This window comes from Parambassis ranga, chromosome 22 (genome assembly GCF_900634625.1).
Source record: "Parambassis ranga chromosome 22, fParRan2.1, whole genome shotgun sequence".
NCBI lineage: Eukaryota > Metazoa > Chordata > Actinopteri > Ambassidae > Parambassis > Parambassis ranga.
In genome coordinates this window covers 16,881,302-16,896,618 of record NC_041042.1, presented here as the reverse complement: position 1 = coordinate 16,896,618, position 15,317 = coordinate 16,881,302, and the positions used below count along the sequence as shown (strand labels likewise).

The window sequence follows — 15,317 nt, the reverse complement described above, 5'->3', positions numbered from 1 at the left end:
AGCTAAACATGTGCTGGATAAAGGGATGTACACTAAAAGGTTTTTCTGGAAGAAAAAACATGGAAAGCAGCACACATGGCAACTGAAAACCAGGGATGAATACATGACCACAAACAGTATGCACAGCGAAGACTATGGTGGTATTTCTGAAGACTTTCATTGTGTGGATGATCTGCTCAAGATGCGCCAAGACCCAGAAACAGTCAAGAAGTGGAAAGACAATAGGGCATTTTAAGCCTTCTTAAAAGGATGTTACACACAGATCCTGCAAAGAGAATCACGCCCATAGAAGCTCTGGGGCACCAGTTTTTGACCATGAGACACTTTCCTAACAAGAGTCCCACAGACCCAAGTGAACTTCCAGATGTTGAAGAACCCACACCTTCAACTTCCTGCAGCTTTGTTGGTCAAAACAACATTGGCACTAATACAAACAACACAAACAACAGTACACCCAAAGGGAAACTCGAGAAGTCCACTCTGAAGAGGATGACGTGGAATATACCTGACAAGTCTAGACCTGGAGATAAACCTGACAAGGCTAGACCTGGAGATAAACCCAACAAGCCTCTTTGTGGTGATAAAACTGACAAGTCCTGTCTAGAAGATAAACCGAACAAGTACAGTCAAGAAATCCACAGTCAACAACACAAGTCAGGCAGTGACAGAGAAAATACAGGTTTTAGCACAAATAAAACCCAGAAGACACTGCTGACGAGGATTAGAAATTTCTTTTTCAGGATATTGAGGCCTGAAGATGAACTCAACAAGTCTTGCACAGAAGATAAAACGAACAGGTCTAGTACTGGACATCAACCCAGAATGTCTCAGTGAGTGATTCGTTCTCTCGCACACATGGCAGGCAGCCGCATAAGCTCAGTTGGCAGGACAGGAAACAGATATGATTCGTTCACGAGTCGCCCCCGGATCTTCGTTCTTTTGTCACATGACGACCAAGCCACTCAGGCTGTGTGGCATCTGACCAGCAGCAAATGATCAGCAAACGAACGGATCGTTCGTGGATCGTTCACAGATCATTCATAGATTGCTCATTTGCTGAAGCTCAGCTGCGGGGCTGTGTACTGAGAAACAAACAAGGAAATGAATCTGATATCTGACGCTCCTTCATTTGTGACAACCGGCATACGCTATCATAACTAATTAGTGGTCTTTGGTTCTTGTTGATGTGTAGAGTTATTGTGTATATAATGTAAAGTGTGTCTGTATATAAATGCTTTTGAAAATTATATGTTTTAGTGTTATTCACCATTAAATAATAAAATATAATAATACATACTTTAATAGTTCCTGTACTTCATCCTCTCCGCTGCACATATGTGTTCATTTAATGATAAATATTTTTTAACTTTACCAGTGTGTAAGAAGCAGTTCTCCTTCTCGTCCGTCGTTCATTTGTCATGCGATAGGCTGCTCAGGCTGCACAGATCAGAGCTGTGGATTCCTTCTCGTTCTTCGTTCATCTGTCACGTGACGGGCTCCACACACGCTGTGTGGGAAGCAGCACACTCTCGTTCATGGCTGTTTTAGAAATGAGAGAAAGAGGTTATTATTTCTCATCACATATAAATGTCATGTATGTATATTTGTCACCTGCCAATCTACGCTGCGGAGGTGTGGGATATCTGTGCGGAACATTTAGATGTCTCTACGGAGGACACACGGGGGGAACTCAGGAGACACACGGAAGGCACAGGTGGACGAGTGGACCTTTTCCCTGGCTGGATTCACCGCGATCTAAGTGGAATCTACGGACAATGTAGATTTACCAAAGACAGTGGATTACCCCAGGACTAAAAAGGATTTACCCGAACGACTGGAGTTTGGTGAGATCGCGTTTTATTCTTTTTTTTAATGGAGCGACGTCTCACCGAGGAACTGCTGATCTTGTCCTCACGGAGGGACACGGGTTCATTTGGACCGTTCTCTCGAACTCTGAACTATAAATATTCTGTATATATTATTTGGGAACTGATCGGGTTGCACTAAACTCTGGGGGTACAGGGGAGAAGCTTTGTGGAAAAAGACCGGTTGTGTCGCGCTGCTTGTGTGCGGAGCTGATCACCTGAGCTCTGCCTGCAACACAGCGTGAACTCTAAACAATCGATCTCTGGCTCCTCTGTGTTTTTGTAAATATTGTTGGGATTTTGGTGTGGTGTGTGTGGCCTAGCCTGGCGGTTTTTATTAACAGATAAACCAGCAGCAGCAAAATAAGACCCGCCCGTGAGAATAGTGCGTTGTGCCGTTTTCCTGATTTAAAAAAAAAACAGGTGCTTTATTGTGGTGTGTATTTGCTCTCTTATGTGTTCACATGCTTTGAATTGCTTGTGGTAGTTGTGTATTATACTTTGTCAGCAAAATTAAATCAGTCTGTTTGTGGTCACTGTGCTCATTAAAAAGGACTTAAGGACCAAATCTTAGTAAAGACATCTGGCCTTAATACACCATCATAATGGTCAGAATGAAAAAAGGAAATTGTATTTAATATTATGTCATATGAGAAAGAGTGTTTGTGACTATAGAAACTCAACATTAAATTTGCTTCTAGTAAGATCTGTAAGATCACAACATTAGACTGTGTGAGTGTGTGCAGTCTGGAAGCTAGGGTTGTGTGAGCATGATGGCGAACACCATCACAGGTGGGAACATGTCCTCAGTGTGAACTAACCTTGAATGCAGTTGTCCCTGATTTTGGTTAAAGTCTTCTCTCTGTCAAAGTTACTCTTGCACGTAATTTCTTCACTTTGTAAATCCCTGTCGATCTTTGAGCGGACAAAGTAGAACTTCTTCTTCATCTTCCTGATCTTCTTAGCCAGTCTGACGTCATTTTCTCTGAAGCGAGTGTCTGAGATGATGATGAAGAAGTCATACTTCTCCAGTCCAACATGCTTCTTGTACTTATTAGCTGGAAACTTGGTGGTGCCGATACCAGGGAGATCCCATAAGACCACATTAGGATAGTTTGGATGAGGGTATGCTGTAACCTCTGTGGTGGTTTCTACACAACCAATGGGTGCAGCTCCATCATCTCCATTGTTTATGCCTCTGAAGGCATTAACAAAGGTGGATTTACCAGAGCCAGACTCTCCAGTGACAGCGATGTTGAGTGGAATGTTGTTCTGCTTGTCTAAAAACTCATTGATCTTTTCTACAGCCAGGGTTTGATCACTGTTCTGGAGTACTTCTTTAATTACTTCTGCGAGTGGCTCAGAAGAAGGTAGACCAGCCATTGGCAACTGAAGGAAAGTATAGGAAGTTAGAATTTGAAAAAAGAATCAACAGATGATCATCATATTTAAAAATCTCCACCTATTCTACCTGATTTAGGAATAATCTAAGTAATAATCATAGTAAAGCGAGTTCTACTTAGTTACATACAGCACCATCAAAAGGATAAATCAGAATATTAGCAGGTACTTACACTGGAGTCCTGCTCAAACAACCACTGAGTGAGCAGCAACAACACCTTAATCTACACTGATATTTGTTAGACAAAGCACTAGGCTGTCATCAGCTGTCATTGACCTATCAAAACACTTTAGGTGACTCAGTATAAACCAATCAGTTGTCTTCATTTCAAGGTAAACCTGTAATACATGTCATTCCCAGGAAGTACACAGGGCGGAGCTGCAAGTATTCTGTAGGTGTGTAGGCGGGGAGAGTTTGAGTCTGTAAAGGGCTTTATGCACGCTATGGGTAAAACATTTTTATGTTTTAATGTTTAAAATCATTCATGGTCTGTCTTGTCCTCCACTTGGACAATTTATAAGCTGCCCACGGCTTATAAATAATCAGACCTGCCAACATGAATCTCCTTTGTCCTGACTTCACCTTGCTCCTGCCATCTTGTTTAAATGTCTTTTTATGTATTTTATATGTATATAACCTGAACAGTTATATGAATGATTTATTCAAATGTTGATGCATTGGCATGTAGTTTTTAGGGTGACTTTTTAACATCTGTTAGAAAATTCTAATCTGATAATGATTGTTACATAAAGTCAAAGGTGTGGTGATGTTTCCCTTGTTCCTGCTCATGGCTTCTTTGATTTGATGGTACAGGTTTGACCACTTTGTGAAACACAGACTCTTTGTATGACTGAACTGAACTTAGAGTGTTTACTTCAGTTTCCCGGTCTCTGTCTCTCTCTCACCTATGTGTGGTGGTGTTAGAAATGTTACAATTAATAAATTGATCCCCCTCAAACTCATTAACCTTGACTCACTATCCGTGAAGACTATACAAAAGAACTGTTTTTCATTACAGCACACTGCTCATCCACTACATAACTGTACTGGAGTTATGTTTTGATCTTGTGTTTATGGCCTTATGCCTATGCCTGCTATCTATGCTCTTCCTCTCGGTGAGAGGTGTTTTTGTTTCAGAGTGGCTGGGCGTGGTTTCCTGGGTGCTGGCTGCTGGTACACCTGGACCTCATCTGGACTCCCTCTCCTGCCCACAACTGCCTCCTCTGCTGTCGTTTAGTTCATTAAAGAAACCCTCAACCTAAGCTGTCAGTCTGCTTCTGGGTCTTGCTGCTGTTAGTGTAAGTTTGTGCATGGCTAATAATAATGATATCAACAAATAATCAAATGATGCACATCTCTTTTTATTTGTATTTATTAATGTCATGACAGTCAAAAAGGGAACACATCTGTAATCTTTTTTCAATCTAACATGTAATCTTACCACAGATTATCAGACACACAGAAACTCAGTGCATTTGTGCAGACAGGCATGCAAAGATGACCTGAGAAAGTGGAGACCATGTCTAGTGAGCGGAGGTTCTGTGTTAACGGTCAAACTGGTTGGATGTGGTGGAAAGGCAACAGGAACAGTTCTTAAGGCATGACATGATTTACAAGAAGTATACAGTGGAGAGATGCTATATACAACATCCAGCTTTACTGAGCTTTGAAAGGACACCAAAGAATGAAGAATCTTTTTGTTTCTTCTCAATTAAGACTTGTTTTGTGGTCAACGTTTGATTTCATCTCACACGCACATGCAAGATTCTGGTCTAATAATCATGGGTGCAATGGTACTGTTTCTCTGGTACCTGCTGGAAAAATGTAACTCATCAATAATCATGTTCAGTTTACTGGTTTATGCTTTGTATATATTGTTTTAGTGATATGCTGAGAGCCAAACAAATTAAACACATTAAAATGACAATCTGTGTATATGCGCACCGGGCCCATGTGTGCAGACAGCAGCAGTGAATTATAAAAACACCACCATGTAGAGACAGAAACCACATGTCATCGTGCAAATAAGGTAAATAAGGTAAATAAGGTAAGTTGGAGGGGTTGGCTGCTCCCTAATTTCAAGGATGGGGAAACACTGCTTTGTGTGTGTGTGTCATGTCGTGGTTGTGTTGCAATATGGTGAAAAAGGCAGAGCAGCAGTCTAGCAGTTAAAAATAACTGGCTATTGAAAATAAAAATAATAAATGTATTGATAGGGAGAGATGGCACAAGCAAACTTGGCAAGAGAAACTGCATGAGGATGGATACTTATATAGTGGCACTGACGTCAGGACAAAGGTTGTGGTTGATTTGTTTGTGTGTTATAAATAATTGTCCAAATGCTTGCATATGGGGCCAATCTGCTGCAGCCCCTTCAGACTTAATAGCCAGTGAATCTGCGATTTTCTGTGTTTTTTTTTTTCACCTCCCGTCCTGAGCTGGAGCCCTCCAGCTTTCTGTAACTTAATGGGGTTTTATTTCTCGAAAGATACAGGCTGGGGTGTTAACCCAAACTTTCCCCCATGCACATGAAATGATGCATTAGTCTGGGTCAGTGAGCACAGCTCTGACAGATAAATTAAAAAGCCTGATCGTGGATTGAAGGTGAACACTACCTGCAAGCTCACACCATTGCTTTAATTGCCTTTAATATCACCCCAGGTATATAAGTTCTAGTATTTGTAAACTTAGGCAGAAAATCTAAATACATACTAAACACATACTTTAAATTTAAACTGTAGGTGTACAAGAATATTTTAATAACTTAATAATAATTTTATTGTTTTACCCATGTTTCCTGCTGTGCCCTGTTGATGGCACATGTCAGTATTTACACAATGATTTAATGCCATGCTGTGCTGTACAAGCCAATTACATGTTATTTGTAATTTGAAGGACTCTTGTGTTTTGATGGTTGTCATGGTTTTAGGAGAAAATTCTAGAATATCATCGGTTGTCATGACATCCTTAAAGTTATGATGTCATGCGTAACAACCGTTGTGTGTTTAAAACACAGAAAATGTCAGGGTACTTACTCACAAACTTCATCGGAGAGGGGAGCTTTGGGACCGTGTTGAATGGTTACAGGCTTCCCAGTCTGACAAATGTGGCAGTAAAATGTATTAGGAAAGAATATCGATCGATGGCCATGAGGGAGATCAACGTTTTGAAGAAACTCAGATGTTTGGATCCGGACAAGTGCAATTTGGTAAAGTGTTATGGCTATTTCAAGCAAGGCAGCTACACTTATATTGCAATGGAAAAGTTAAATACAGATATACACAACTACATGGAAAACCACACATACCTACCTGTGGATGAGATTCGAGTAATCCTGCACCAGACCCTGGTGGCTTTGAATGCACTCAAGAGCATTGGTCTTGTACATTTGGATATCAAACCAGACAACATAATGCTTAGTCATGAAAAGCCGTTAAAGGTGAAACTGATTGATTTTGGTTTAGCCTCTGATGTGTCAGAAATAGAGCAAGGTTTCCACATACAACCTACTGGTTACACAGCGCCAGAGGTAACCTTGGGCCTCCCAGTGACCACGGCTGTGGATATGTGGTCTCTCGGATGTGTGGCGGCTTTCATGTATATAAACTCCCATCTGTTTCCTATCCAGGATCCATTTGAGGAATTAAGCATCATTATAAAGATGCAAGGTCAGCCAGCTAAACATGTGCTGGATAAAGGGATGTACACTAAAAGGTTTTTCTGGAAGAAAAAACATGGAAAGCAGCACACATGGCAACTGAAAACCAGGGATGAATACATGACCACAAACAGTATGCACAGCGAAGACTATGGTGGTATTTCTGAAGACTTTCATTGTGTGGATGATCTGCTCAAGATGCGCCAAGACCCAGAAACAGTCAAGAAGTGGAAAGACAATAGGGCATTTTTAAGCCTTCTTAAAAGGATGTTACACACAGATCCTGCAAAGAGAATCACGCCCATAGAAGCTCTGGGGCACCAGTTTTTGACCATGAGACACTTTCCTAACAAGAGTCCCACAGACCCAAGTGAACTTCCAGATGTTGAAGAACCCACACCTTCAACTTCCTGCAGCTTTGTTGGTCAAAACAACATTGGCACTAATACAAACAACACAAACAACAGTACACCCAAAGGGAAACTCGAGAAGTCCACTCTGAAGAGGATGACGTGGAATATACCTGACAAGTCTAGACCTGGAGATAAACCTGACAAGGCTAGACCTGGAGATAAACCCAACAAGCCTCTTTGTGGTGATAAAACTGACAAGTCCTGTCTAGAAGATAAACCGAACAAGTACAGTCAAGAAATCCACAGTCAACAACACAAGTCAGGCAGTGACAGAGAAAATACAGGTTTTAGCACAAATAAAACCCAGAAGACACTGCTGACGAGGATTAGAAATTTCTTTTTCAGGATATTGAGGCCTGAAGATGAACTCAACAAGTCTTGCACAGAAGATAAAACGAACAGGTCTAGTACTGGACATCAACCCAGAATGTCTCAGTGAGCGATTCGTTCTCTCGCACACATGGCAGGCAGCCGCATAAGCTCAGTTGGCAGGACAGGAAACAGATATGATTCGTTCACGAGTCGCCCCCGGATCTTCGTTCTTTTGTCACATGACGACCAAGCCACTCAGGCTGTGTGGCATCTGACCAGCAGCAAATGATCAGCAAACGAACGGATCGTTCGTGGATCGTTCACAGATCATTCATAGATTGCTCATTTGCTGAAGCTCAGCTGCGGGGCTGTGTACTGAGAAACAAACAAGGAAATGAATCTGATATCTGACCTCCTTCATTTGTGACAACCGGCATACGCTATCATAACTAATTAGTGGTCTTTGGTTCTTGTTGATGTGTAGAGTTATTGTGTATATAATGTAAAGTGTGTCTGTATATAAATGCTTTCGAAAATTATATGTTTTAGTGTTATTCGCCATTAAATAATAAAATATAATAATACATACTTTAATAGTTCCTGTACTTCATCCTCTCCGCTGCACATATGTGTTCATTTAATGATAAATATTTTTTAACTTTACCAGTGTGTAAGAAGCAGTTCTCCTTCTCGTCCGTCGTTCATTTGTCATGCGATAGGCTGCTCAGGCTGCACAGATCAGAGCTGTGGATTCCTTCTCGTTCTCGTTCTTCGTTCATCTGTCACGTGACGGGCTCCACACACGCTGTGTGGGAAGCAGCACACTCTCGTTCATGGCTGTTTTAGAAATGAGAGAAAAGAGGTTATTATTTCTCATCACATATAAATGTCATGTATGTATATTTGTCACCTGCCAATCTACGCTGCGGAGGTGTGGGATATCTGTGCGGAACATTTAGATGTCTCTACGGAGGACACACGGGGGAACTCAGGAGACACACGGAAGGCACAGGTGGACGAGTGGACCTTTTCCCTGGCTGGATTCACCGCGATCTAAGTGGAATCTACGGACAATGTAGATTTACCAAAGACAGTGGATTACCCCAGGACTAAAAAGGATTTACCCGAACGACTGGAGTTTGGTGAGATCGCGTTTTATTCTTTTTTTAATGGAGCGACGTCTCACCGAGGAACTGCTGATCTTGTCCTCACGGAGGGACACGGGTTCATTTGGACCGTTCTCTCGAACTCTGAACTATAAATATTCTGTATATATTATTTGGGAACTGATCGGGTTGCACTAAACTCTGGGGGTACAGGGGAGAAGCTTTGTGGAAAAAGACCGGTTGTGTCGCGCTGCTTGTGTGCGGAGCTGATCACCTGAGCTCTGCCTGCAACACAGCGTGAACTCTAAACAATCGATCTCTGGCTCCTCTGTGTTTTTGTAAATATTGTTGGGATTTTGGTGTGGTGTGTGTGGCCTAGCCTGGCGGTTTTTATTAACAGATAAACCAGCAGCAGCAAAATAAGACCCGCCCGTGAGAATAGTGCGTTGTGCCGTTTTCCTGATTTAAAAAAAAAAACAGGTGCTTTATTGTGGTGTGTATTTGCTCTCTTATGTGTTCACATGCTTTGAATTGCTTGTGGTAGTTGTGTATTATACTTTGTCAGCAAAATTAAATCAGTCTGTTTGTGGTCACTGTGCTCATTAAAAAGGACTTAAGGACCAAATCTTAGTAAAGACATCTGGCCTTAATACACCATCATAATGGTCAGAATGAAAAAGGAAATTGTATTTCATATTATGTCATATGAGAAAGAGTGTTTGTGACTATAGAAACTCAACATTAAATTTGCTTCTAGTAAGATCTGTAAGATCACAACATTAGACTGTGTGAGTGTGTGCAGTCTGGAAGCTAGGGTTGTGTGAGCATGATGGCGAACACCATCACAGGTGGGAACATGTCCTCAGTGTGAACTAACCTTGAATGCAGTTGTCCCTGATTTTGGTTAAAGTCTTCTCTCTGTCAAAGTTACTCTTGCACGTAATTTCTTCACTTTGTAAATCCCTGTCGATCTTTGAGCGGACAAAGTAGAACTTCTTCTTCATCTTCCTGATCTTCTTAGCCAGTCTGACGTCATTTTCTCTGAAGCGAGTGTCTGAGATGATGATGAAGAAGTCATACTTCTCCAGTCCAACATGCTTCTTGTACTTATTAGCTGGAAACTTGGTGGTGCCGATACCAGGGAGATCCCATAAGACCACATTAGGATAGTTTGGATGAGGGTATGCTGTAACCTCTGTGGTGGTTTCTACACAACCAGTGGGTGCAGCTCCATCATCTCCATTGTTTATGCCTCTGAAGGCATTAACAAAGGTGGATTTACCAGAGCCAGACTCTCCAGTGACAGCGATGTTGAGTGGAATGTTGTTCTGCTTGTCTAAAAACTCATTGATCTTTTCTACAGCCAGGGTTTGATCACTGTTCTGGAGTACTTCTTTAATTACTTCTGCGAGTGGCTCAGAAGAAGGTAGACCAGCCATTGGCAACTGAAGGAAAGTATAGGAAGTTAGAATTTGAAAAAAGAATCAACAGATGATCATCATATTTAAAAATCTCCACCTATTCTACCTGATTTAGGAATAATCTAAGTAATAATCATAGTAAAGCGAGTTCTACTTAGTTACATACAGCACCATCAAAAGGATAAATCAGAATATTAGCAGGTACTTACACTGGAGTCCTGCTCAAACAACCACTGAGTGAGCAGCAACAACACCTTAATCTACACTGATATTTGTTAGACAAAGCACTAGGCTGTCATCAGCTGTCATTGACCTATCAAAACACTTTAGGTGACTCAGTATAAACCAATCAGTTGTCTTCATTTCAAGGTAAACCTGTAATACATGTCATTCCCAGGAAGTACACAGGGCGGAGCTGCAAGTATTCTGTAGGTGTGTAGGCGGGGAGAGTTTGAGTCTGTAAAGGGCTTTATGCACGCTATGGGTAAAACATTTTTATGTTTTAATGTTTAAAATCATTCATGGTCTGTCTTGTCCTCCACTTGGACAATTTATAAGCTGCCCACGGCTTATAAATAATCAGACCTGCCAACATGAATCTCCTTTGTCCTGACTTCACCTTGCTCCTGCCATCTTGTTTAAATGTCTTTTATGTATTTTATATGTATATAACCTGAACAGTTATATGAATGATTTATTCAAATGTTGATGCATTGGCATGTAGTTTTTAGGGTGACTTTTTAACATCTGTTAGAAAATTCTAATCTGATAATGATTGTTACATAAAGTCAAAGGTGTGGTGATGTTTCCCTTGTTCCTGCTCATGGCTTCTTTGATTTGATGGTACAGGTTTGACCACTTTGTGAAACACAGACTCTTTGTATGACTGAACTGAACTTAGAGTGTTTACTTCAGTTTCCCGGTCTCTGTCTCTCTCTCACCTATGTGTGGTGGTGTTAGAAATGTTACAATTAATAAATTGATCCCCCTCAAACTCATTAACCTTGACTCACTATCCGTGAAGACTATACAGAAGAACTGTTTTTCATTACAGCACACTGCTCATCCACTACATAACTGTACTGGAGTTATGTTTGATCTTGTGTTTATGGCCTTATGCCTATGCCTGCTATCTATGCTCTTCCTCTCGGTGAGAGGTGTTTTTGTTTCAGAGTGGCTGGGTGTGGTTCCTGGGTGCTGGCTGCTGGTACACCTGGACCTCATCTGGACTCCCTCTCCTGCCCACAACTGCCTCCTCTGCTGTCGTTTAGTTCATTAAAGAAACCCTCAACCTAAGCTGTCAGTCTGCTTCTGGGTCTTGCTGCTGTTAGTGTAAGTTTGTGCATGGCTAATAATAATGATATCAACAAATAATCAAATGATGCACATCTCTTTTTATTTGTATTTATTAATGTCATGACAGTCAAAAAGGGAACACATCTGTAATCTTTTTTCAATCTAACATGTAATCTTACCACAGATTATCAGACACACAGAAACTCAGTGCATTTGTGCAGACAGGCATGCAAAGATGACCTGAGAAAGTGGAGACCATGTCTAGTGAGCGGAGGTTCTGTGTTAACGGTCAAACTGGTTGGATGTGGTGGAAAGGCAACAGGAACAGTTCTTAAGGCATGACATGATTTACAAGAAGTATACAGTGGAGAGATGCTATATACAACATCCAGCTTTACTGAGCTTTGAAAGGACACCAAAGAATGAAGAAACTTTTGTTTCTTCTCAATTAAGACTTGTTTTGTGGTCAACGTTTGATTTCATCTCACACGCACATGCAAGATTCTGGTCTAATAATCATGGGTGCAATGGTACTGTTTCTCTGGTACCTGCTGGAAAAATGTAACTCATCAATAATCATGTTCAGTTTACTGGTTTATGCTTTGTATATATATTGTTTTAGTGATATGCTGAGAGCCAAACAAATTAAACACATTAAAATGACAATCTGTGTATATGCGCACCGGGCCCATGTTGTGCAGACAGCAGCAGTGAATTATAAAAACACCACCATGTAGAGACAGAAACCACATGTCATCGTGCAAATAAGGTAAATAAGGTAAATAAGGTAAGTTGGAGGGGTTGGCTGCTCCCTAATTTCAAGGATGGGGAAACACTGCTTTGTGTGTGTGTGTCATGTCGTGGTTGTGTTGCAATATGGTGAAAAAGGCAGAGCAGCAGTCTAGCAGTTAAAAATAACTGGCTATTGAAAATAAAAATAATAAATGTATTGATAGGGAGAGATGGCACAAGCAAACTTGGCAAGAGAAACTGCATGAGGATGGATACTTATATAGTGGCACTGACGTCAGGACAAAGGTGGTTGATTTGTTTGTGTGTTATAAATAATTGTCCAAATGCTTGCATATGGGCCAATCTGCTGCAGCTCTTCAGACTTAATAGCCAGTGAATCTGCGATTTTCTGTGTTTTTTTTTTCACCTCCCGTCCTGAGCTGGAGCCCTCCAGCTTTCTGTAACTTAATGGGGTTTATTTCTCGAAGATACAGGCTGGGGTGTTAACCCAACCTTTCCCCCATGCACATGAAATGATGCATTAGTCTGGGTCAGTGAGCACAGCTCTGACAGATAAATTAAAAGCCTGATCGTGGATTGAAGGTGAACACTACCTGCAAGCTCACACCATTGCTTTAATTGCCTTTAATATCACCCCAGGTATATAAGTTCTAGTATTTGTAAACTTAGGCAGAAAAATCTAAATACATACTAAACACATACTTTAAATTTAAACTGTAGGTGTACAAGAATATTTTAATAACTTAATAATTTATTGTTTTACCCATGTTTCCTGCTGTGCCCTGTTGATGGCACATGTCAGTATTTACACAATGATTTAATGCCATGCTGTGCTGTACAAGCCAATTACATGTTATTTGTAATTTGAAGGACTCTTGTGTTTTGATGGTTGTCATGGTTTTAGGAGAAAATTCTAGAATATCATCGGTTGTCATGACATCCTTAAAGTTATGATGTCATGCGTAACAACCGTTGTGTGTTTAAAACACAGAAAATGTCAGGGTACTTACTCACAAACTTCATCGGAGAGGGGAGCTTTGGGACCGTGTTGAATGGTTACAGGCTTCCCAGTCTGACAAATGTGGCAGTAAAATGTATTAGGAAAGAATATCGATCGATGGCCATGAGGGAGATCAACGTTTTGAAGAAACTCAGATGTTTGGATCCGGACAAGTGCAATTTGGTAAAGTGTTATGGCTATTTCAAGCAAGGCAGCTACACTTATATTGCAATGGAAAAGTTAAATACAGATATACACAACTACATGGAAAACCCACACATACCTACCTGTGGATGAGATTCGAGTAATCCTGCACCAGACCCTGGTGGCTTTGAATGCACTCAAGAGCATTGGTTGTACATTTGGATATCAAACCAGACAACATAATGCTTAGTCATGAAAAGCCGTTAAAGGTGAAACTGATTGATTTTGGTTTAGCCTCTGATGTGTCAGAAATAGAGCAAGGTTTCCACATACAACCTACTGGTTACAGAGCGAGAGGTAACCTTGGGCCTCCCAGTGACCACGGCTGTGGATATGTGGTCTCTCGGATGTGTGGCGGCTTTCATGTATATAAACTCCCATCTGTTTCCTATCCAGGATCCATTTGAGGAATTAAGCATCATTATAAAGATGCAAGGTCAGCCAGCTAAACATGTGCTGGATAAAGGGATGTACACTAAAAGGTTTTTCGGAAGAAAAACATGGAAAGCAGCACACATGGCAACTGAAAACCAGGGATGAATACATGACCACAAACAGTATGCACAGCGAAGACTATGGTGGTATTTCTGAAGACTTTCGTTGTGTGGATGATCTGCTCAAGATGCGCCAAGACCCAGAAACAGTCAAGAAGTGGAAAGACAATAGGGCATTTTTAAGCCTTCTTAAAAGGATGTTACACACAGATCCTGCAAAGAGAATCACGCCCATAGAAGCTCTGGGGCACCAGTTTTTGACCATGAGACACTTTCCTAACAAGAGTCCCACAGACCCAAGTGAACTTCCAGATGTTGAAGAACCCACACCTTCAACTTCCTGCAGCTTTGTTGGTCAAAACAACATTGGCACTAATACAAACAACACAAACAACAGTACACCCAAAGGGAAACTCGAGAAGTCCACTCTGAAGAGGATGACGTGGAATATACCTGACAAGTCTAGACCTGGAGATAAACCTGACAAGGCTAGACCTGGAGATAAACCCAACAAGCCTCTTTGTGGTGATAAAACTGACAAGTCCTGTCTAGAAGATAAACCGAACAAGTACAGTCAAGAAATCCACAGTCAACAACACAAGTCAGGCAGTGACAGAGAAAATACAGGTTTTAGCACAAATAAAACCCAGAAGACACTGCTGACGAGGATTAGAAATTTCTTTTTCAGGATATTGAGGCCTGAAGATGAACTCAACAAGTCTTGCACAGAAGATAAAACGAACAGGTCTAGTACTGGACATCAACCCAGAATGTCTCAGTGAGCGATTCGTTCTCTCGCACACATGGCAGGCAGCCGCATAAGCTCAGTTGGCAGGACAGGAAACAGATATGATTCGTTCACGAGTCGCCCCCGGATCTTCGTTCTTTTGTCACATGACGACCAAGCCACTCAGGCTGTGTGGCATCTGACCAGCAGCAAATGATCAGCAAACGAACGGATCGTTCGTGGATCGTTCACAGATCATTCATAGATTGCTCATTTGCTGAAGCTCAGCTCGGGGCTGTGTACTGAGAAACAAACAAGGAAATGAATCTGATATCTGACCTCCTTCATTTGTGACAACCGGCATACGCTATCATAACTAATTAGTGGTCTTTGGTTCTTGTTGATGTGTAGAGTTATTGTGTATATAATGTAAAGTGTGTCTGTATATAAATGCTTTCGAAAATTATATGTTTTAGTGTTATTCGCCATTAAATAATAAATATAATAATACATACTTTAATAGTTCCTGTACTTCATCCTCTCCGCTGCACATATGTGTTCATTTAATGATAAATATTTTTTAACTTTACCAGTGTGTAAGAAGCAGTTCTCCTTCTCGTCCGTCGTTCATTTGTCATGCGATAGGCTGCTCAGGCTGCACAGATC

General features: G+C 41.1%; 2 protein-coding genes across 2 annotated transcripts; both read right to left on the bottom strand.

Annotated features, from left to right (window-relative positions):
- Nucleotides 1–1,227: 1,227 nt before the first annotated feature.
- On the bottom strand, nt 1,228–3,489 carry LOC114428088 (interferon-inducible GTPase 1-like). Its single transcript, XM_028396413.1, has 3 exons — nt 3,440–3,489; nt 2,687–3,254; nt 1,228–1,539 (listed from the first exon to the last, which is right to left on the bottom strand). The coding sequence occupies exons 2-3, from the start codon at nt 3,246–3,248 to the stop codon at nt 1,478–1,480; spliced, it is 624 nt and encodes a 207-aa protein (XP_028252214.1). The 5' UTR covers nt 3,249–3,254; nt 3,440–3,489; the 3' UTR covers nt 1,228–1,477.
- Nucleotides 3,490–7,743: 4,254 nt separating this feature from the next.
- On the bottom strand, nt 7,744–10,436 carry LOC114428085 (interferon-inducible GTPase 1-like). The gene is made up of 3 exons (XM_028396411.1): nt 10,387–10,436; nt 9,634–10,201; nt 7,744–8,487 (listed from the first exon to the last, which is right to left on the bottom strand). Exons 2-3 carry the CDS (start codon nt 10,193–10,195, stop codon nt 8,426–8,428), a joined length of 624 nt encoding a protein of 207 aa, XP_028252212.1. The 5' UTR covers nt 10,196–10,201; nt 10,387–10,436; the 3' UTR covers nt 7,744–8,425.
- Between the last annotated feature and the right edge of the window lie 4,881 nt (nt 10,437–15,317).

Excerpts from the sequence above, each read along its gene's own strand:
- LOC114428085 (XM_028396411.1), bottom strand. The coding sequence starts at position 10,195 with ATGGCTGGTCTACCTTCTTCTGAGCCACTCGCAGAAGTAATTAAAGAA. Across the intron at positions 8,488-9,633 it reads CAGGGACAACTGCATTCAAG|CCATGAACGAGAGTGTGCTG; the intron begins GTTAGTTCACAC and ends TTTCTAAAACAG.
- LOC114428088 (XM_028396413.1), bottom strand. The coding sequence starts at position 3,248 with ATGGCTGGTCTACCTTCTTCTGAGCCACTCGCAGAAGTAATTAAAGAA. Across the intron at positions 1,540-2,686 it reads CAGGGACAACTGCATTCAAG|CCATGAACGAGAGTGTGCTG; the intron begins GTTAGTTCACAC and ends TTTCTAAAACAG.